The following is a 24,264-nucleotide window of genomic DNA, read 5'->3' as shown; positions in this document are numbered from 1 at the left end:
TGGCATTTCAGCCGTCATCGGCTTGGCTTGGTTGAATCCTGATGGTGCAGTGAGCAAGGGACTCATGTCTGAGTATACCCTGCCACACCTATAGTAGCCAAAAATGATTCAGAAAAGGGGGTGGTGATGAACAGAGTGTCTGAATTAAGCAGACCACTCTTACCCAGTCCAAAGATCAGGGCTTTATCCATCACCGTTTTTTAGCTCACTGCACCATCCTAGCTCAGAACCTGGCTACATGCAAATTAGTCTGTTCCTGTCTCAGTGCATGATGGGAACAGGGCAAACCAAACTACCAAGCCAATTCTTATACTGGGAAGGAAACAAGCTTCCGGGGACCAGTTTCTGGCATTTCAGCCGTCGTCGGCCCGGCTTGCTTGAATCCTGATGGTGCAGTGAGCAAGGGACTCATGTCTGAGTATACCCTGCCACACCTATAGTGGCCAAAAACGATTCAGAAAAGGGGGTGGTGATGAACAGAGTGTCTGAATTAAGCAGACCACTCTTACCCAGTCCAAAGATCAGGGCTTGATCCATCGCCGTTTTTTAGCTCACTGCACCATCCCAGCTCAGAACCTGGCTACATGCAAATTAGTCTGTTCCTGTCCCAGTGCATGATGGGAACAGGGCAAACCAAACTACCAAGCCAATTCTTATACTGGGAAGGAAACAAGCTTCCGGGGACCGGTTTCGGGCATTTCAGCCGTCGTCGGCCCGGCTTGCTTGAATCCTGATGGTGCAGTGAGCAAGGAACTCATGTCTGAGTATACCCTGCCACACCTATAGTGGCCAAAAACGATTCAGAAAAGGGGGTGGTGATGAACAGAGTGTCTGAATTAAGCAGACCACTCTTACCCAGTCCAAAGATCAGGATTCAGGGTGATGGATCAAGCCCTGATCTTTGGACTGGGTAAGAGTGGTCTGCTTAATTCAGACACTCTGTTCATCACCACCCCCTTTTCCAAATCGTTTTTTGTCCACCATAAGCGTGTAAGGGTATACTCAGATGTGAGTCCCTTGCTCATTGCACCATCAGGATTCAAGCAAGCCGGGCCGAAGACGGCTGAAATGCCAGAAACCGCTCCCCGGAAGCTTGTTTCCTTCCCAGTATAAGAATTGGCTTGGTAGTTTGGTCTGCCCTGTTCCGTGATTCACTGGGCCAGGGACAGACTAATTTGCATATAGCTAGGTTCTGAACTGGGATGGTGCCGTGAGCTAAAAAACGGTGATGGATCAAGCCCTGGTCTTTGGACTGGGTGAGAGTGGTCTGCTTAATTCAGACACTCTGTTCATCTCCACCCCCTTTTCTGAATCGTTTTTGTCCACCATAAGCGTGGAAGGGTATACTTAGATGTGAGTCCCTTGCTCATTGCACCATCAGGATTCAAGCAAGGCGGGCCGAAGACGGCTGAAATGCCAGAAACCGGTCCCCGGAAGCTTGTTTCCTTCCCAGTATAAGAATTGGCTTGGTAGTTTGGTCTGCCCTGTTCCCATGATGCACTGGGCCAGGGACAGACTAATTTGCATATAGCTAGGTTCTGAGCTGGGATGGTGCAGTGAGCTAAAAAACGGTGATGGATCAAGCCCTGATCTTTGGACTGGGTAAGAGTGGTCTGCTTAATTCAGACACTCTGTTCATCACCACCCCCTTTTCCAAATCGTTTTTTGTCCACCATAAGCGTGGAAGGGTATACTCAGATGTGAGTCCCTTGCTCATTGCACCATCAGGATTCAAGCAAGCCGGGCCGAAGACGGCTGAAATGCCAGAAACCGCTCCCCGGAAGCTTGTTTCCTTCCCAGTATAAGAATTGGCTTGGTAGTTTGGTCTGCCCTGTTCCCATGATGCACTGGGCCAGGGACAGACTCATTTGCATATAGCTAGGTTCTGAGCTGGGATGGTGCAGTGAGCTAAAAAACGGTGATGGATCAAGCCCTGTTCTTTGGACTGGGTAAGAGTGGTCTGCTTAATTCAGACACTCTGTTCATCACCACCCCCTTTTCTGAATCGTTTTTGTCCACCATAAGCGTGGAAGGGTATACTCAGATGTGAGTCCCTTGCTCATTGCACCATCAGGATTCAAGCAAGGCGGGCCGAAGACGGCTGAAATGCCAGAAACCGGTCCCCGGAAGCTTGTTTCCTTCCCAGTATAAGAATTGGCTTGGTAGTTTGGTCTGCCCTGTTCCCATGATGCACTGGGCCAGGGACAGACTAATTTGCATATAGCTAGGTTCTGAGCTGGGATGGTGCAGTGAGCTAAAAACTGTGATGGATCAAGCCCTGATCTTTGGACTGGGTAAGAGTGGTCTGCCTAATTCAGACACTCTGTTCATCACCACCCCCTTTTCTGAATCGTTTTTATCCACCATAAGCGTGGAAGGGTATAGTCAGATGTGAGTCCCTTGCTCATTGCACCATCAGGATTCAAGCAAGCCGGGCCGAAGACGGCTGAAATGCCAGAAACTGGTCCCCGGAAGCTTGTTTCCTTCCCAGTATAAGAATTGGCTTGGTAGTTTGGTCTGCCCTGTTCCCATGATGCACTGGGCCAGGGACAGACTAATTTGCATATAGCTAGGTTCTGAGCTGGGATGGTGCAGTGAGCTAAAAAACGGTGATGGATCAAGCCCTGATCTTTGGACTGGGTAAGAGTGGTCTGCTTAATTCAGACACTCTGTTCATCACCACCCCCTTTTCTGAATCGTTTTTGTCCACCATAAGCGTGGAAGGGTATACTCAGATGTGAGTCCCTTGCTCATTGCACCATCAGGATTCAATCAAGCCGGGCCGAAGACGGCTGAAATGCCAGAAACCGGTCCCCGGAAGCTTGTTTCCTTCCCAGTATAAGAATTGGCTTGGTAGTTTGGTCTGCCCTGTTCCCATGATGCACTGGGCCAGGGACAGACTAATTTGCATATAGCTAGGTTCTGAGCTGGGATGGTGCAGTGAGCTAAAAAACGGTGATGGATCAAGCCCTGATCTTTGCACTGGGTCAGAGTGGTCTGCTTAATTCAGACACTCTGTTCATCACCAACCCCTTTTCTGAATCGTTTTTGTCCACCATAAGCGTGGAAGGGTATACTCAGATTTGAGTCCCTTGCTCATTGCACCATCAGGATTCAAGCAAGCCGGGCCGAAGACGGCTGAAATGCCAGAAACCGGTCCCCGGAAGCTTGTTTCCTTCCCAGTATAAGAATTGGCTTGGTAGTTTGGTCTGCCCTGTTCCCATGATGCACTGGGCCAGGGACAGACTAATTTGCATACAGCTAGGTTCTGAGCTGGGATGGTGCAGTGAGCTAAAAAACGGTGATGGATCAAGCCCTGATCTTTGGACTGGGTAAGAGTGGTCTGCTTAATTCAGACACTCTGTTCATCACCACTCCTTTTTCTGAATCGTTTTTGTCCACCATAAGCGTGGAAGGGTATACTCAGATGTGAGTCCCTTACTCATTGCACCATCAGGATTCAAGCAAGCCGGGCCGAAGACGGCTGAAATGCCAGAAACCGGTCCCCAGAAGCTTGTTTCCTTCCCAGTATAAGAATTGGCTTGGTAGTTTGGTCTGCCCTGTTCCCATGATGCACTGGGCCAGGGACAGACTAATTTGCATATAGCTAGGTTCTGAGCTGGGATGGTGCAGTGAGCTAAATAAAGGTGATGGATCAAGCCCTGATCTTTGGACTGGGTAAGAGTGGTCTGCTTAATTCAGACACTCTGTTCATCACCACCCCCTTTTCTGAATCGTTTTTGTCCACCATAAGCGTGGAAGGGTATACTCAGATGTGAGTCCCTTGCTCATTGCACCATCAGGATTCAAGCAAGCCGGGCCGAAGACGGCTGAAATGCCAGAAACCGGTCCCCGGAAGCTTGTTTCCTTCCCAGTATAAGAATTGGCTTGGTAGTTTGGTCTGCCCTGTTCCCATGATGCACTGGGCCAGGGACAGACTCATTTGCATATAGCTAGGTTCTGAGCTGGGATGGTGCAGTGAGCTAAAAAATGGTGATGGATCAAGCCCTGATCTTTGGACTGGGTAAGAGTGGTCTGCTTAATTCAGACACTGTTCATCACCACCCCCTTTTCTGAATCGTTTTTGTCCACCATAAGGGTGGAAGGGTATACTCAGATGTGCGTCCCTTGCTCATTGCACCATCAGGATTCAAGCAAGCCGGGCCGAAGATGGCTGAAATGCCAGAAACCAGTCCCCGGAAGCTTGTTTCCTTCCCAGTATAAGAATTGGCTTGGTAGTTTGGTCTGCCCTGTTCCCATGATGCACTGGGCCAGGGACAGACTAATTTGCATATAGCTAGGTTCTGAGCTGGGATGGTGCAGTGAGCCCAAAAAACGGTGATGGATCAAGCCCTGATCTTTGGACTGGGTAAGAGTGGTCTGCTTAATTCAGACACTCTGTTCATCACCACCCCCTTTTCTGAATCGTGGAAGGGTATACTCAGATGTGAGTCCCTTGCTCATTGCACCATCAGGATTCAAGCAAGCCGGGCCGAAGACGGCTGAAATGCCAGAAACCGGTCCCCGGAAGCTTGTTTCCTTCTCAGTATAAGAATTGGCTTGGTAGTTTGGTCTGACCTGTTCCCATGATGCACTGGGCCAGGGACAGACTAATTTGCATACAGCTAGGTTCTGAGCTGGGATGGTGCAGTGAGCTAAAAAACGGTGATGGATCAAGCCCTGATCTTTGGACTGGGTAAGAGGGGTCTGCTTAATTCAGACACTCTGTTCATCACCACCCCCTTTTCTGAATCGTTTTTATCCACCATAAGCGTGGAAGGGTATACTCAGATGTGAGTCCCTTGCTCATTGCACCATCAGGATTCAAGCAAGCCGGGCCGAAGACGGCTGAAATGCCAGAAACCGGTCCCCGGAAGCTTGTTTCCTTCCCAGTATAAGAATTGGCTTGGTAGTTTGGTCTGCCCTGTTCCCATGATGCACTGGGCCAGGGACAGACTAATTTGCATATAGCTAGGTTCTGAGCTGGGATGGTGCAGTGAGCTAAAAAACGGTGATGGATCAAGCCCTGATCTTTGGACTGGGTAAGAGAGGTCTGCTTAATTCAGACACTCTGTTCATCACCACCCCTTTTTCTGAATCGTTTTTGTCCACCATAAGCGTGGAAGGGTATACTCAGATGTGAGTCCCTTGCTCATTGCACCATCCGGATTCAAGCAAGCCGGGCCGAAGACGGCTGAAATGCCAGAAACCGGTCCCCAGAAGCTTGTTTCCTTCCCAGTATAAGAATTGGCTTGGTAGTTTGGTCTGCCCTGTTCCCATGATGCACTGGGCCAGGGACAGACTAATTTGCATATAGCTAGGTTCTGAGCTGGGATGGTGCAGTGAGCTAAAAAACGGTGATGGATCAAGCTATGATCTTTGGACTGGGTAAGAGTGGTCTGCTTAATTCAGACACTCTGTTCATCACCACCCCCTTTTCTGAATCGTTTTTGTCCACCATAAGCGTGGAAGGGTATACTCAGATGTGAGTCCCTTGCTCATTGCACCATCAGGATTCAAGCAAGCCGGGCAGAAGACGGCTGAAATGCCAGAAACCGGTACCCGGAAGCTTGTTTCCTTCCCAGTATAAGAATTGGCTTGGTAGTTTGGTCTGCCCTGTTCCCATGATGCACTGGGCCAGGGACAGACTAATTTGCATACAGCTAGGTTCTGAGCTGGGATGGTGCAGTGAGCTAAAAAACGGTGATGGATCAAGCCCTGATCTTTGGACTGGGTAAGAGTGGTCTGCTTAATTCAGACACTCTGTTCATCACCACTCCTTTTTCTGAATCGTTTTTGTCCACCATAAGCGTGGAAGGGTATACTCAGATGTGAGTCCCTTACTCATTGCACCATCAGGATTCAAGCAAGCCGGGCCGAAGACGGCTGAAATGCCAGAAACCGGTCCCCAGAAGCTTGTTTCCTTCCCAGTATAAGAATTGGCTTGGTAGTTTGGTCGGCCCTGTTCCCATGATGCACTGGGCCAGGGACAGACTAATTTGCATATAGCTAGGTTCTGAGCTGGGATGGTGCAGTGAGCTAAATAAAGGTGATGGATCAAGCCCTGATCTTTGGACTGGGTAAGAGTGGTCTGCTTAATTCAGACACTCTGTTCATCACCACCCCCTTTTCTGAATCGTTTTTGTCCACCATAAGCGTGGAAGGGTATACTCAGATGTGAGTCCCTTGCTCATTGCACCATCAGGATTCAAGCAAGACGGGCCGAAGACGGCTGAAATGCCAGAAACCGGTCCCCGGAAGCTTGTTTCCTTCCCAGTATAAGAATTGGCTTGGTAGTTTGGTCTGCCCTGTTCCCATGATGCACTGGGCCAGGGACAGACTCATTTGCATATAGCTAGGTTCTGAGCTGGGATGGTGCAGTGAGCTAAAAAATGGTGATGGATCAAGCCCTGATCTTTGGACTGGGTAAGAGTGGTCTGCTTAATTCAGACACTGTTCATCACCACCCCCTTTTCTGAATAGTTTTTGTCCACCATAAGGGTGGAAGGGTATACTCAGATGTGCGTCCCTTGCTCATTGCACCATCAGGATTCAAGCAAGCCGGGCCGAAGACGGCTGAAATGCCAGAAACCGGTCCCCGGAAGCTTGTTTCCTTCCCAGTATAAGAATTGGCTTGGTAGTTTGGTCTGCCCTGTTCCCATGATGCACTGGGCCAGGGACAGACTAATTTGCATACAGCTAGGTTCTGAGCTGGGATGGTGCAGTGAGCTAAAAAACGGTGATGGATCAAGCCCTGATCTTTGGACTGGGTAAGAGGGGTCTGCTTAATTCAGACACTCTGTTCATCACCACCCCCTTTTCTGAATCGTTTTTATCCACCATAAGCGTGGAAGGGTATACTCAGATGTGAGTCCCTTGCTCATTGCACCATCAGGATTCAAGCAAGCCGGGCCGAAGACGGCTGAAATGCCAGAAACCGGTCCCCAGAAGCTTGTTTCCTTCCCAGTATAAGAATTGGCTTGGTAGTTTGGTCTGCCCTGTTCCCATGATGCACTGGGCCAGGGACAGACTAATTTGCATATAGCTAGGTTCTGAGCTGGGATGGTGCAGTGAGCTAAAAAACGGTGATGGATCAAGCCCTGATCTTTGGACTGGGTAAGAGTGGTCTGCTTAATTCAGACACTCTGTTCATCACCACCCCCTTTTCTGAATCGTTTTTATCCACCATAAGCGTGGAAGGGTATACTCAGATGTGAGTCCCTTGCTCATTGCACCATCAGGATTCAAGCAAGCCGGGCCGAAGACGGCTGAAATGCCAGAAACCGGTCCCCGGAAGCTTGTTTCCTTCCCAGTATAAGAATTGGCTTGGTTGTTTGGTCTGCCCTGTTCCCATGATGCACTGGGCCAGGGACAGACTAATTTGCATATAGCTAGGTTCTGAGCTGGGATGGTGCAGTGAGCTAAAAAACGGTGATGGATCAAGCCCTGATCTTTGGACTGGGTAAGAGTGGTCTGCTTAATTCAGACACTCTGTTCATCACCACCCCTTTTTCTGAATCGTTTTTGTCCACCATAAGCGTGGAAGGGTATACTCAGATGTGAGTCCCTTGCTCATTGCACCATCAGGATTCAAGCAAGCCGGGCCGAAGACGGCTGAAATGCCAGAAACCGGTCCCCAGAAGCTTGTTTCCTTCCCAGTATAAGAATTGGCTTGGTAGTTTGGTCTGCCCTGTTCCCATGATGCACTGGGCCAGGGACAGACTAATTTGCATATAGCTAGGTTCTGAGCTGGGATGGTGCAGTGAGCTAAAAAACGGTGATGGATCAAGCCCTGATCTTTGGACTGGGTAAGAGTGGTCTGCTTAATTCAGACACTCTGTTCATCACCACCCCCTTTTCTGAATCGTTTTTGTCCACCATAAGCGTGGAAGGGTATACTCAGATGTGAGTCCCTTGCTCATTGCACCATCAGGATTCAAGCAAGCCGGGCGGAAGACGGCTGAAATGCCAGAAACCGGTACCTGGAAGCTTGTTTCCTTCCCAGTATAAGAATTGGCTTGGTAGTTTGGTCTGCCCTGTTCCCATGATGCACTGGGCCAGGGACAGACTAATTTGCATATAGCTAGGTTCTGAGCTGGGATGGTGCAGTGAGCTAAAAAACGGTGATGGATCAAGCCCTGATCTTTGGACTGGATAAGAGTGGTCTGCTTAATTCAGACACTCTGTTCATCACCACCCCCTTTTCTGAATCGTTTTTGTCCACCATAAGCGTGGAAGGGTATACTCAGATGTGAGTCCCTTGCTCATTGCACCATCAGGATTCAAGCAGGCAGGGCCGAAGACGGCTGAAATGCCAGAAACCGGTCCCCGGAAGCTTGTTTCCTTCCCAGTATAAGAATTGGCTTGGTAGTTTGGTCTGCCCTGTTCCCATGATGCACTGGGCCAGGGACAGACTAATTTGCATATAGCTAGGTTCTGAGCTGGGATGGTGCAGTGAGCTAAAAAACGGTGATGGATCAAGCCCTGATCTTTGGACTGGATAAGAGTGGTCTGCTTAATTCAGACACTCTGTTCATCACCACCCCCTTTTCTGAATTGTTTTTGTCCACCATAAGCGTGGAAGGGTATACTCAGATGTGAGTCCCTTGCTCATTGCACCATCAGGATTCAAGCAGGCAGGGCCGAAGACGGCTGAAATGCCAGAAACCGGTCCCCGGAAGCTTGTTTCCTTCCCACTATAAGAATTGGCTTTGTAGTTTGGTCTGCCCTCTTCCCATGATGCACTGGGCCAGGGACAGACTAATTTGCATATAGCTAGGTTCTGAGCTGGGATGGTGCAGTGAGCTAAAAAACGGTGATGGATCAAGCCCTGATCTTTGGACTGGGTAAGAGTGGTCTGCTTAATTCAGGCACTCTGTTCATCACCACCCCCTTTTCTGAATCGTTTTTGTCCACCATAAGCGTGGAAGGGTATACTCAGATGTGAGTCCCTTGCTCATTGCACCATCAGGATTCAAGCAAGCCGGGCGGAAGACGGCTGAAATGCCAGAAACCGGTACCCGGAAGCTTGTTTCCTTCCCAGTATAAGAATTGGCTTGGTAGTTTGGTCTGCCCTGTTTCCATGATGCACTGGGCCAGGGACAGACTAATTTGCATATAGCTAGGTTCTGAGCTGGGATGGTGCAGTGAGCTAAAAAACGGTGATGGATCAAGCCCTGATCTTTGGACTGGATAAGAGTGGTCTGCTTAATTCAGACACTCTGTTCATCACCACCCCCTTTTCTGAATCGTTTTTGTCCACCATAAGCGTGGAAGGGTATACTCAGATGTGAGTCCCTTGCTCATTGCACCATCAGGATTCAAGCAAGCCGGGCGGAAGACGGCTGAAATGCCAGAAACCGGTACCCGGAAGCTTGTTTCCTTCCCAGTATAAGAATTGGCTTGGTAGTTTGGTCTGCCCTGTTCCCATGATGCACTGGGCCAGGGACAGACTAATTTGCATATAGCTAGGTTCTGAGCTGGGATGGTGCAGTGAGCTAAAAAACGGTGATGGATCAAGCCCTGATCTTTGGACTGGGTAAGAGTGGTCTGCTTAATTCAGACACTCTGTTCATCACCACCCCCTTTTCTGAATCAGTACTTTGAAACTTGGCACACCGAGTAGGCTTGCACATCTGATTGGGATGGAATGTATGGTACTGCTCTTGTCAATACATACTTATTGCGTCATACAATCAAACGTCATATGTAGCTCATAAGTGCACCTCCCGAGAAAAGTGCTCCTCCCGAGAATGCAATTTTTCTTTACAAGATCATGAAAATGAGAACAGACTTGCAATATCCTTTTTTAGGTCGAGCCTGGGCAACGCATGCGCTTCTCTGCCAGGCATTTTGTATTCGAGTATGGATGTGAAGATTTTCCCTTTTTCCGCCAATATTTTTCATTGTCTTGTGTCATTGTCCTTTGTAAATGTTGGCGTCTGATTCTTTAATAGGCTTGTTAGTCCCTCCTTATTACTGCCTTGTCTTCATTTGTAACATCCCATGAGGACCAGCCCTTTACCTTCTGTTGTTACACAGTATGTCTTAGTTATTAAAGACTAAATATTTTCTTTAATGAGTTTCTCCTACTATAGACACAACATGCTTTCCTGCAACATTCAGTGCACCATGCACGCTCTCACTTTCCAAGCTGCCCGGGACAATTGCGAACATATCTTGGAAATAAAATAGGTCTTGTATTTATAAGAGTTTGAGCTATCAGCATTGTAAATGACAATGCCTTTTATTTATGTGTAAATTATCAAAACAGATCCATAAAAGGCATTGTCATTTACAATACCAATAGCTTAAACACACTCGCAAATGTGAGACCTATTGCATTGTAGATGCTTGTTTAAAGTACGATGTCTGCAGAGGACTCGCCTCTCTCTAAGTTTGTGGGGGAGGGGGGATAGGAGGAAGTGTTCCGGAACTGAATTGTTCTTTGCTTGCAAAAACCAATTAAAGAAATATGAGAAATAAAAAGCATAGTTCATAATGGTTTTGTCTCTTGATATATTGCAGTGCATATTTGCTTAATTGATCTTAATTTTATGTTCGTCGTAATTTTAATTAATTTTAATACTGGTCATATTCCTTGCAACATATCTCACGCTCATTTGAACGTTTTCTAAGACATTTTATTTTCCAAATCAGTCCTATTTATTTTAAAGCATGTCAAATTTAAATTCATACATATCATATTAATTTCAATTTGAGTCCTATTTATTTGAACAACAGTTACAAAGGGCCTAGTTCACAAAGGTAAACTTACAATTTTATGTAAGTTTAACATTTTTTGCCATTTCACGAGTAGTATCTTTATGACTGTGGAGACTGCATTCGTGGTGGAGACTCTGCACATAAAAAGATAGGCAGTTGTTAAAATACTATTTGTAAATGTGCTTTGTGAATTGCAAAGAAATCATAAATGTACACAAAAGTCTAAGGCCCTGATTCACAACGGTAAAGTTAGACAAATGTCTAACTTTACGACTTTCGGTATTCACAAAGGGTATTTACTACTCGTTAATGCCCTTTGTGAATACTGAAAGTCATAGAGTTCGACTTTCGGTATTCACAAAGGGCATTTACGAGTAGTAACTACCCTTTGAGAATACCAAAAGTTGTAAAATTAGACTTTTCTCTAAATTTACCTTTGTAAATCGGGCCCTAAGTTTACCTTTTTGTATCAGGCCCAGAATCTCTAATTTTCATTACATTGTATTTCTTATTCTTTTCAACATTTACTATATCCATTTCCTAAAACAATATGTTAATTTGAAATGTGTCATTCATGTATTGGATTGTTATATTGATTTCAGCCCTTCCCATTCATTTCAACCTGCATTTTATTCCTCTTGGCACATGTGAGTCATTTCAGTGAATGTCATATTCTTTTAATTTCTACCATATTCAGTTCAAGGTTTGCTACATTTTTTCAGTGAAGGCCATTCTCATTTTAGTGTGGTTGATAGATTATTCAATTTACTCTTCCAAATTTTCTTATTGACTTTGTATTGCATAATATGAATCATGTTTGTTTTAATACATTTTGTATTCTATGTATCAGGTTTCTTTTGATACATGGTGTATTGATTCTGCCATTTATCATGTTTGCTGCTTTATTATAGTTATAATCTTAATGGTTTGTGGTAGAATAATTTTGCAACCTCTATGCATTTGAGGAGGTGTCATATTAGGAGGTTTGTAATTTTGGCAGAAATAGCCAACAGGGAGGAAATGTAGCCTAACTGCCAACTGTGGAACTTGAGAGCCAGCTTCAACTACCAATTTGAGCTCAACCTCTTGTGATTCTGGGCAAATCATATAATATGGCCTCGCCACTCTATGCCCTCAAAAAACAAAACAATTCATTTGTCCTTGTGTAATGTATCTGGTTCTCCTGTAAAGCGCTATAATGTCCTTGGGCCAAGTTCTCACTGTTAAAAGAAATCATCCCATGCATGTCTACTATCTTTTCATCAAGTGGAGTATACGTGAATTCGTCTCTCATAATAGTCCTCGGCAGGTACATTTCCAGTTGATTATTAACAGTCTTGTTTAACTTTAAAAGCTGCACAAATCATAACACTACGCAACATAAACAACACTAAAAATTAAGTAAATTTTAAGCTGATAACGTTCTATTTTTTTGTCCATGTTTTACCATCATTTAGAAGAGCAAAATGAAAAACTGGAAAAATCCACTATAAAACTAGACACAGTGATTGCGGAATTTGAGGAAATGAGGGTAAGAAAATCTGAGTGCTTGGTTTTTTCTATCAATCTTTGTGCCTTGAGTGTCATTGTGTAGTTGATTGGCACCTTTATTTCAAATCTGTTTATTAAGTTGTATCAAACAGTACAGGGTTAACCAGTAACATTTCGGACATCACATATTGAGGCAGAATCTTACATAGCAGGCAGAGTAACCACAATATGGACAAAAAGCTAAAAAGTAGCAGCGATCAAGTGGCAAGGGAGATTATCATGGCATGTTCGGTAAGGAGGTGAAAAAAACTCATTATTTGCATCTTATGTAACCCTGGGCGATGAACGCCGCTCCGCTCACGGAGTTTTTCAAACTCTGCGTTACGAGAAGCTCCAAAAAACTCCGCTCCGCCATGCTTAGGGGAGTTTTTTTCCTCAATCGCGTTTGTCAATGTCAAGTTGGTGACCGCGAGCAAGGAAAATCAAACTCCCGGTGAGATTTTTCCTCATTTGTGATAGTCAACATCAAGTTGGTGAGCGCGAGTGTCGAAAATCAACATCCCGGTGAGATTTCTCAACGCGGGGGGCAGGTTTCTCACTGGTCGCGTATGCTCGCGAAAGCTCACGTTGAGAAACTGCCCGTTTGCATTGAGAAAGCTGCTGCTTGAGTAAAAATCTACTCGAGCAGCAGAAAAGGAAAGCAGAGACTGCTTGCGCTGTGTATGGTGCCATTCGCATTGGTTGCACAGTGTGGACAAGAATCCAGCACTGTGCAATCAACGTAAACTGCATTTTTCTATTGTACTCCGCCGCTTGCGGAGCTCCGCATAGTACAGCTGAGTATTTTTTCTGCACTGCGTGGAGTTCAGCGTAGTGCAACTCCGGGAACTCCGCCCAGGGTTAGTCTTATGTCTAAAAAGCAAGAGGGCTATGCCCAATGAACATCACTTATAATCCCATACAGGAGAGGGGAACCCCCAAGAAGAGGGGTGTAAGAGGAGGCAGCAGAACTCTGCCCAGCGATATCCTGATGTGTGAACAAAGAGTCCCACTGTGCATAAAATGAGAAACAGCATAGGAAACATTTATCCAACTGTGCCTCGAAAGAAGCAAAGTGGGATTATGTGAGTGGGGGAGGCATAAAGAGGGTGGCTTCGGGGGCGAGGGTGTACCCAGCGCCACAGTCCAGCAAGGCCAGAGGGGGTCTCCATGCTACCGCTCCAGTCACTAATCAAACAAATGGAGGGCCCAGAGTCTAGGCGGGAGAAAACAAAAGTATTCTAATCAGGACATGCAGTGGACTAAGGGCTACCAGAGGCTTGCATATTTCATTTCTGAGAGAGAGTTTATGGGACAGGTACTCCATGGCCAAAGTGTGCCAAAGCCTTGTGAACCATGTCGCTATTGGAGGGACGGTAGGGGACTTCCGAGCTACAGCGATGAGTGGCTTTGCTGCTTTCGTCATATGATGTACAAGGTACCAAATGGCATAAGTCATTGCTTCAGTCATTACAGGGCGTATTCCTAGATTAACTGTGAAGTAGTCTGCTGGGATCATGTATTGTAGAAGGCTTTTCAAGTGTCCCAGAATTTCTTTCCAGAAAATAGTGATGAGATAGCAGGACCACCCTATTTGCTGAAAATTCCCCACCTGGTTGCTGCAATGCCAACAAGTAGCTGGAGTTGTGGGCTCGCACGCATATAGTACCATTGTAGCATAATCGTATGTTGTTTCCTGCTGGAGGATGTGTGACGGGTGGGATCGGACCATGACAGATCTGAACTGTATACAAACTGGTGGTCTCCAGAGCGTCTCTCTCCCCTCTTGTCTCCCCTCAGCAGGACGACTGAAGATCACACAATTCTCCCCTTTGGAAACCGTCATATGAGGAAGAGGACGCCGGTTCATTTAACTGGGGCTACGAAGAGGATGAAGCCACGCCCCCACCCAACGTCAGCGCCGTTCCGCAATAAGGACAGATAAAACACGGAAGTTGGTGTGCAACCACACCGGCGTGGAGGAGACGGAAGCAAGCCTTCCGGTATGTGGAATAAACGAAGACCAAGGATCAGGACCTGGTACGAGACCCGAGGGATCTGAGGAAATAGAAATTTTTAGGTAGTCAGTGTGACCCCCACTCGCACCCTATCCATGCACCCGTGCCCCATGTATGTCCAGGTTATCATGTAATTCCTTTTCCGTGCCTGTTTTAATCATGCCTCTGCATTTCCGTCTAATGTTAGCATGTCAGTTAGTAAGCCCTTCATGTATAAAGTACTGATTCCGCATTCAGGCCTACGTTTCCAATGCATTTACATGGTGCACTTTTAAATAACGCGAAGCACACGTTTTCCACGTTTTTCTGGCTCAGCCGAGCCAGGCCCTTAATTGAGGCTCCGAGTCTCTTCTGTCTCTGAAAGCTGCAGTTTAGGTATGCATCCCTGACCTCTACCTTACTTCCTGCCCAGCCAAGCGGTGCCCGGCTCGGCCTGGCCTGCCTGCCAAGACGGTATGTTGCCTACAGTTATCTGCTCAACCTCCGCAAAAACACATTCCAGTCTAGTGATATAGGTAAACATATTCCCGGCTGCAGAGCAAAGGGCCCGGCCTTCCTGTCTCCTTGCAAGTGATTTACCGAACCCGTTACCATGGCAGGCCCATGGCCCCCGCGCATTGAACCAAGACACGTATGCACCCACTAGCATTCAGTATTGAACGACCCCTGCCCGAGAGACCTTTTACTTCAGACAACACATCCTCCAAACACAAGATATCAGATATGCTATAGGTGCACATCCCAGACACCAGACTCCTCTACTAGTGCTAAAGTCAAGCCCCCCAGCTCTCCCCAGTTACACGTCAATACCACGTCATACTCAGTTGCGCACGCATCCAGGGTAAAGGTTTCTGCTGACCCTGCAGAATGTCTCCATGCATCCACCCACCTATGACACTTCTGTGACGCTTCCAGCACACACCTCCGTGTACGCCCCTGTACACGCCTTCTTTTACGCCCATGTGTTCTTATCACTCTCTTTTCACTTGTTACGCCTACTGTATTCATTTCAATTATACAGTTTTACTATATATAATGTGTGATGTTAATAAAATGTTGAATATCCCTTCCTGAACCTTAGTGGTGATGGAACCCGATGTCCAGTATCTCGAGCCACTTAATTAAAGCCTGTATGACTCAGATACCACGGACTCTGCCTCTCATTTTTATTGAGCTATCCTTATTGTCATTTAATGTATAGAAAAATAGTCCCGGTAATTTTATTTACCACATAATCTGGCGCCCGAATAGGGACTCCTCCCCTTCCCCACGCGCCGGCGATGTAACGCAGGCCCCTGACCCCTTCTACAGCCGTTACGGACCCCTTTCTGTGCACACCTGCGGGTTTTCCTGCTAACTCCCTCAGGCCCACGGAGGAGACGGAGACTGCGGTCCGGCATCCAGACGAGGCGGTGAGGAATGCGGAGAGTCCCGACCAGAGCCCAAGCCGAGAGAGCAAGGTCCGAGGTATCCGGAGGCCCACCTGTTCCGAAGCGCATGCGTAGTAGCAGCCAGACGCCGTAGCAGTCCAGTCCAGTCCAGTGTCGAGTTTCCGAGGCCTTCAGTTTTGCTTCCCGGTGAGTACCGTTGTTGGGAACGCATCTAGACGGGTTCATTAATTTGTGCCCGGTCAAGACGGGTCTGAGTACACAGACCCGGTCCAGACGTGTTCACTTAGGTGGATACGGTATGACGTGTCTCTTTTTGGGACCGGTATGTCTGTACTGTTTTAGCAGTGCATCCAGTGATCCAGTATTCTAGTATTGTTTCTCAAGATTTTCAGAGTTTGTGTTTTTCTATGTATCAGGTAGTATCAGTCTGAAACGTTTTAATGTGTTTAATGTCGTGTTATGAATGATTGTTTGCAATTCATTACTGTGTTTATTGTGTCCACGTTCAAGTAAGTTCAAATATGCCGCTGTTTTCGAAATTACGTCAGATAGGAACCAGGAAAGGGATACTCGAAGAAGCAGTTCCCGTCCCGCCTAGGGACACTCCCGGACATTTTATGTACCATAAACATGGCTTAGATGCCATACTGTACTTAGACTTATGGGTTGACTATACCAAGGATCTAGAAGAGAAATATAGATGGCCTGTCTCAGGGACATGGGATGCTGAATGCATCATGAGAGTAGAAGAAGCACTTTGGAAAAAGAAAGCCAGACAATCTCAGAAAGATGCCATAGAATTGTGGCGTAAAGAAGCCCATAGAAGAACAGAGAAAGAAATTAGAAAGGCAGAGAAAAGTAGAGAATCATCAGAAAAGGCCCAAGAAAAAGAATTACTAGAAGAAGGTGAACGAGTTAAAGCAGAACAATTAGACCGACAAAGAAATGCCCTTATGAAAGGCATGTATCCCCTCCTCGCCGAGGGCCTGCCTAAGGCGACCCCGGAAGTACCCAGTAATTTACCGCCACCATTGGTCCCCACTAAACTTCGTCAGAAACAGACCGCAGCGGAAATTTTCCTTTCTTCTTACTTAGATGACACTGTCCCAGAATATGCAAATACAAATCCTCCTCCAAATATTCATCCTCACAACCCTGTTCACAACCCTGTTCATGATACGATTCCCCCCACTGTTTCTCCTGCCACTGGTCCTGGAAATCCTTTTAATCCACCTGCAACCCAGGGCCATCCTACATTACCTACACCTACTTTACCAGCTACACCATCACCAGCGACAGCACAGCCAGTAATAGTTGACGATCACACTTCAGGAGGAGCAGTAGGAGGTACCCCTATCACCCCGCCTCAAGTAAAACGAACTACACTAAGAGAAGCAGCATTACAGCGAACACCAAAAGTAGCTACATACGCAGCCCTCAAACAGTACCTTACTGATTGCAGATATGATCCAGTACCAGGCGAAGACCAGATGATTCTATATTCAATACGTGTACGACGTGTTACAAACTATTTGACTATTTTACCAGATATGAGGAAACATTTAGACAACATATATCACTTTATTAGAACGGGGGAGAGACCAGAAAGTATTCACGAGGCCATGGCACACAGGAAGGTGGAGACTCAAAATATGATCTTACAGTTTTTGATAAATTGTTTGATAAGGGAACAAGATCAGCCAGGTAAAAGCAAAAAAGAGATGAAGGTCCTGATAAAATGGAGTGACAACATAGCTGATGGTAAACATAGTAAGCAAGGTTGTATAGAATCCATGTATAGAAAGATTTGTAAAGAAATTCTAGACATACACGAAAAGGAAAGAGCAGCAAGAGAAGCCGAGAAAGCGGAGGATGAAGTCTCAGAAGACGATGATATAGAAACAGGGAACGCAAATAGAATAGCGTACGTAGGTAGGGCGAGACCTTTTGACAGACCCATACGCCCAGAATGTAAGAAAAGTTTTCTTTCTCCCATACCAGAACAATGTTCTCTTGAGCATCTATTCCAAGCCACTGATAAAGTACTGAAACAACGAATAGGTTACAGTGAACTTAATACCATGCATGAACAGGAACTAGCCCGGTCAGCAGTCCAATGGGCTGGCAATACCAGCGTATATAAAGATGACTCAGTAGCGCAAACATTTTTGAATCTTTCCCCAGACGAACAGCGACTAGCTGGTATGTACATGATCCAACACCTCATTACACTGTATGAAAATCAGCATTCTGATCCAGGTCCCCTATACAATATATTGGAAGAGTTACTCCTAGGTAGATGGAGAGGCCTAGGTACCGATTTAATTAATGTCATTCTAGAACAACGACACAAATACAGAACTTTCCTGACTCCACATTTCGTTCCTGTTCCACCCCCAGTAAGGAAAACCTTTTACATAGACAGACAGAACCCCTTACGAGAAGTTCATCCCGTACGGGCAACAGGTGGTGAGCTTGAACGAGTATTTGTTTACACCCCCTTAACGAAAATGGAACTATTGGAAATGAAAAAATTAGTGCCTTGTCATGATAAAGATCCAGCAGGGTGTCACCATGAATTAAAAGACATGCTCCGCATGGGGGAGTATACGTATCCCGATATCATTAAAATGTTGAAGGTTCTGTTGCCAGCAGGGATTTACGAAAAACTCAAAGAAAAAGAATGGGAAGTGGGAGAGAAAAAGATTGATTGGGCAGAATTAGAAAACGAAGAAAACACACGAATCCCTGGTACTGGTCTTGGAGAAAAAGCCAGAGCATTGCCCGATTTATTAGTACAGGTCTTGCCGAGGTTATTAACAACTAAAAAGGAAGACTGGGATGCAATCTCAGCCTGCAAACAGAAACAAGACGAAGATACTAGTGATTTTTATTCCAGATTCGAGAAATGTTTCATTATTAATAGCGGCCTGAAAACAAGTAGTGAATCGTATCCACATCTTTTTGTGACCAAATTAGTAGAGAATTCCTTACCACAAGTTAAAAATAGAGTACTAAAGGTTGAGAGTACATGGCAAGCAAATACCCCTTCCCAAATGTTGCAAATGTTACAGTACCACCAGAACCGAATTAGAGAAGAACACGAACATGAACAGAGACGTATTAAAGACACGAAAATGAAAGTACTAGTTGCTCAGTCTGTCCCAGCTGATGGTCAGAAGAGGGGTACGACACCGACCAGTCATCCTGCAGCTCCTGTTAAAGGGAACTGCAATTATTGTAAACAGCCAGGTCACTATATAAACGAATGTACCGTTCTGAGACACAATATAGCTACAGGCAAGACGAAAGAAAGACCGCGTCCACCTAGACAAGAACATGTTCCACAAAATGTTCCGCAGAACACGCAACATCCTCAGAACACGCAACAGACAGTAGCTGTACCCCAACCCCAACCCATAGCCGCCACACAACATGTTACACAGCAAATGTACCAGTATGCTCAGTCAGATTACCCCGATTATCAACAGTACTCATGAAACATCCCTGAATATTCTCTACCGGGAAAGTTGAACAGGGAATGTTTTTATTTACAACAAGTGCTACTCCTCCTCCTCTTCCCGATGTTCTGTCTCTCCTGAAGATGTTGTATTCCGGAGGGATGGCGTTGGCTAAATCGGGAGCGGAGCAATCGCTCAGCCAGGTCTCTGTAAGAAACAAACAGGATAAATTAGAATTCTGTAATAGATTCCAAATATCAAGAATATGACAATTCAGAGATCTGGTATTAAGGAGATGGCATTGAAAAGGAGCTGGGATAACATCGGACGCGGTTCCAGTCGACATCGAAAGACGCCAACCGCAGGTTAAGCAACCTTTCCTTGAAGCCCGACCGCCAGGGAAGATAGAATGACATTGCCCACGAAGGGGGCGTAGAGCAAGTAGATCTGCCGAAGTATAACAAATCATAACTCAAAAATAGCACAGAAGTCCTACAATAAAAAGAAGAAACCCAACCGTCCAGCCCCGTCCGCCTCCGGTACGCTGACGGGCGCAGACGGGCGCAGACGGGCAGGACTCTGGCAAGACTCCGGCAAAGCGGAGGCTGACCCGCTGCGCGATCCCGCTGCGCTCGGTGGACTAGTTTAAATAGTCCCTCCAGGTGGGGAGCAAAAACGACCCTCCGGTACACCCAAGATGGCGCTGGAAGAGCGTCAAAGCCCTTCTCAAGATGGCGCCCGCTAGGAAGTAAAAAGAAATAAACCCTCCACAACCCCGAAACCGGACCCGCACAAGCGGCGGTGTTCTAACCAATTACAGTGCAAGTGAGGGGAGAGCCCCAGGAGTACTGCCTATTAAAATCAGGGGAGAATAAAAAAACGAACCAAAATACAAAAACGGGCTTTTTAAAAACAAAACGCGCTCACCACGCTGCGCAAGAGCTATTATTAGCTGCCACTACCTGGCCAATAGTTTCTATCAATGAGTTCAGTGCCCAAGGACCACCTAAATAGTCCCTCCAGGTGGGGAGCAAAAACGACCCTCCGGTACACCCAAGATGGCGCTGGAAGAGCGTCAAAGCCCTTCTCAAGATGGCGCCCGCTAGGAAGTAAAAAGAAATAAACCCTCCACAACCCCGAAACCGGACCCGCACAAGCGGCGGTGTTCTAACCAATTACAGTGCAAGTGAGGGGAGAGCCCCAGGAGTACTGCCTATTAAAATCAGGGTAGAATAAAAAAACGAACCAAAATACAAAAACGGGCTTTTTAAAAACAAAACGCGCTCACCACGCTGCGCAAGAGCTATTATTAGCTGCCACTACCTGGCCAATAGTTTCTATCAATGAGTTCAGGGCCCAAGGACCACCTAAATAGTCCCTCCAGGTGGGGAGCAAAAACGACCCCCCGGTACACCCAAGATGACGCTGGAAGAGCGTCAAAGCCCTTCTCAAGATGGCGCCCGCTAGGAAGTAAAAAGAAATAAACCCTCCTCAACCCCGAAACCGGACCCGCACAAGCGGCGGTGTTCTAACCAATTACAGTGCAAGTGAGGGGAGAGCCCCAGGAGTACTGCCTATTAAAATCAGGGGAGAATAAAAAAACGAACCAAAATACAAAAACGGGCTTTTTAAAAACAAAACGCGCTCACCACGCTGCGCAAGAGCTATTATTAGCTGCCACTACCTGGCCAATAGTTTCTATCAATGAGTTCAGTGCCCAAGGACCACCTAAATAGTCCCTCCAGGTGGGGAGCAAAAACGACCCTCCGGTACACCCAAGATGGCGCTGGAAGAGCGTCAAAGCCCTTCTCAAGATGGCGCCCGCTAGGAAGTAAAAAGAAATAAACCCTCCACAACCCCGAAACCGGACCCGCACAAGCGGCGGTGTTCTAACCAATTACAGTGCAAGTGAGGGGAGAGCCCCAGGAGTACTGCCTATTAAAATCAGGGTAGAATAAAAAAACGAACCAAAATACAAAAACGGGCTTTTTAAAAACAAAACGCGCTCACCACGCTGCGCAAGAGCTATTATTAGCTGCCACTACCTGGCCAATAGTTTCTATCAATGAGTTCAGGGCCCAAGGACCACCTAAATAGTCCCTCCAGGTGGGAGCAAAAACGACCCCCCGGTACACCCAAGATGACGCTGGAAGAGCGTCAAAGCCCTTCTCAAGATGGCGCCCGCTAGGAAGTAAAAAGAAATAAACCCTCCACAACCCCGAAACCGGACCCGCACAAGCGGCGGTGTTCTAACCAATTACAGTGCAAGTGAGGGGAGAGCCCCAGGAGTACTGCCTATTAAAATCAGGGGAGAATAAAAAAACGAACCAAAATACAAAAACGGGCTTTTTAAAAACAAAACGCGCTCACCACGCTGCGCAAGAGCTATTATTAGCTGCCACTACCTGGCCAATAGTTTCTATCAATGAGTTCAATGTTAATGAATTCAATAAAGTATGTTTTGCTTTCATAAGGCCAGGAATTCTTTTAAATCTCACTTTTCTATATCACTCCTGACCCTACTCACACTGACTCAATACACTTCACGTAGCACTTACAATATCTAAGTGCTCCAGCATAGCCGCTAGTCGTAGCACACCCAGTCTCGGGGCGGGAAGACCCCGATGATGAAGCATGACACCAAGGGCCCTTTTGGTGTGTGAGGGGTATTTTAACAAATACTGTGTATGCCTGATGTACTCTGGCTCACAGAATACCTTCTAGAGGTGGACCTTGTTGTTTATTTATATTTTTACCACCTACTAACAGCAGGTTGTAAAGGTATGAATAAAACCCCAAAGACATGGGGATTCTTTGAGGTTTTTACGAAAAGAAAAATGGTTCCTCTCATCAGTTCACCAACCATGGAATTTAGCTTATAAGTGGATAGTTCTCAGGCAGATTTACCACATTGTAAATGTAAATTCACTTGTTAATTTACCATTTCCCTAGTACAATCTTCTCATAATCAGAACCTAAATGCTTATTGCGTACTTATATAATATAGACAGGGCCAATGGACTTATGCAATTGTGTGGCTGTGGCGACTTTTGTATAATTATAGATTTGCCACATTTGCCACATAATCTATCCTCTGCTGCACAATATGCCCATTTTAACAAAAACATTGTTTCTAGTTCAAAGGGTTCAAACGTTACCAAAAAACGCAGCAACACATTGCCATATAGAAGAATGCCCATTGCAAAGGCTGACTGGTCACCTTTCCGTAGCTTATTGCTGTATTTTGGTGTTAAGCTGGTACTAATGAGGGGCAGCTAAAGCCCAGACAGCGATAACAAGTTTAAAATTGACAAAATAATGAAGTAATACTATCAAGAAATGTGCCACATAATTTGCCTTTTATTGCTGCATAATTTAGTCAACTCTGCCTCATAATTCCAGTGACCCTGAATATAGGTCATATCTATTAGGATAACTCAGTGATAACAGGAGTAAGATATATTCCCTAAACAGTATTTCTCACACATCCACAGTCAAATAATCTAGAACTCCTTACTTATATGATGGCTTCATCCTATTATGCTGCTTTTTTGCCAAGTCATCTAATATGTACCACTTACTTGCTGCAGACCTGATGGCCTTATGTATTATGTCCTGACAAGCAATGTGTACTCTATCATCTGTTTTTTCTGTGTACTTCTACCTAATCAGATAGAGCTTATATTTCTTGTGTGAAGTACAATATTTAGCTGAACTGCTTTCATTTTAAGCATTTAAAAGTACATTATTACATGATATGTTCAGAACCCTGTTAGTGTGGAAGCCAGAGCTTCTAGCAAGGTCATTCTTTAGGAAAAGCTTTGCCTCGAGTGTCTGTCAGCTTTGAGCAGTGCAGGAGTAAAACATAGCATGTGGTGATCTTGCCCACACAAAAGAAAAAAGTATTATTCTGCATATTCTGCTCAATCATAATGCCTTATGTAAACATATGCTAATGAAATGGGCTTATTATTGAGACAGTAACTTTAAGGTATGTAACATATATCTGATAGAGACATCTAGCCATAGATTCCGCAACTTAGAATATCCCCAGGTGTCAGACTGGATCTGGAAAATCTTCAGCAGTACCTCTGCGCGCTGGGGCACAGTGGGGCACAGTGTGGCGCGCTGACATCAGTTTCCTAATTTTCCTAGTCCCAACGCAGATCCAGGAGAAGCGGTTCCTCTGGCCTGTTTTTGTTTTCCGACGTTATCGACGCCTTTTAGCGTCCGGGAACAGTGTGCGATGCCTCAAGTCATGTGAGACCTGTACACGGCAGATGTTGGCGACGGATCCACACGAGATCTGCTGTTGCTTGGGAGAGCAGCAGGACTCTGAGAAGTGCAACGCCTGCCAGCAGCTGAAGTCGAAGTCCCTGTGGGAACGTCGGATGAAGTTGCTGTCTGTTCGGATGTCCAGTTCGGAGTCCTTGCAGTAGTCTCTATCTCGAGCTGGGGCTTCTGTTCGGGACAGATCACGGAGTCGTTCCCACGGACGACACTTGCCTGACGCAGGTAAGCACAGGAAGAAGTCACAGAGGTCGTCAACCTCCCATAAACGTGATGCCGGAGCCTGCTGCTCCGAGTCTTCACCAAACACGGGCCCCATAGGAGTGATTCTAAGTTAAGGAATCTGTGACTAGACTGTGTCTCTAACAGATACATCGCTACCAAAGGTAAGTAACTCGTTCATTAACATCACCATACGTGTAGGGGCCTAAACGGGCAGATCTCAAACCTCACACAACATGGACTGGCAGTCCTAAAACTCGGGGTAATGACACTACATTCACAGTTAAGATGCCAGACAAGAGATGAGGTTATTATAGCACTTACAACTAGTAAATATACCCCCATATTATCATTCTTAGAAAACAGTCAATATTACCAGCAAAGATCAAACTTAAGATTACTTAGTAAACCATGGATCAAAACTTGATCTCTACGAAGGAGACTAGGGAAACCCCTAGTGGAACCTCTGCCACATTAGGTGCCCTCTGCTGAATTTGAAAGTATAGGAGTATTAGATTTCCTCATGTATGGGAATGGAAAAGACAGCAGAGCACAAAACTACTATGGTGAACCATGAGACTCTTTCAGACATGGAGCTAGCTCGATTGAGCAATCTTGCTTTGCTGT

At 46.0% G+C, this 24,264-nt stretch overlaps 1 protein-coding gene across 1 annotated transcript in view; it reads left to right on the top strand.

The window, feature by feature from the left end:
• Nucleotides 1–24,264, top strand: part of SYCP1 (synaptonemal complex protein 1) — a 5,090,281-nt gene that overhangs the window by 1,374,884 nt on the left and 3,691,133 nt on the right. Inside the window, exon 11 of the mRNA XM_086919665.1 lies at nt 12,183–12,256. Coding sequence (XP_086775791.1) covers nt 12,183–12,256 — 74 coding nt within the window. The remainder of the gene's footprint in view (nt 1–12,182; nt 12,257–24,264) is intronic.

Source organism: Lissotriton vulgaris, chromosome 5 (assembly GCF_964263255.1).
Source record: "Lissotriton vulgaris chromosome 5, aLisVul1.2, whole genome shotgun sequence".
Taxonomy (NCBI): domain Eukaryota; kingdom Metazoa; phylum Chordata; class Amphibia; order Caudata; family Salamandridae; genus Lissotriton; species Lissotriton vulgaris.
Note: the sequence above shows the minus strand (reverse complement) of the source record. Positions and strands in the feature narration are given on the sequence as shown.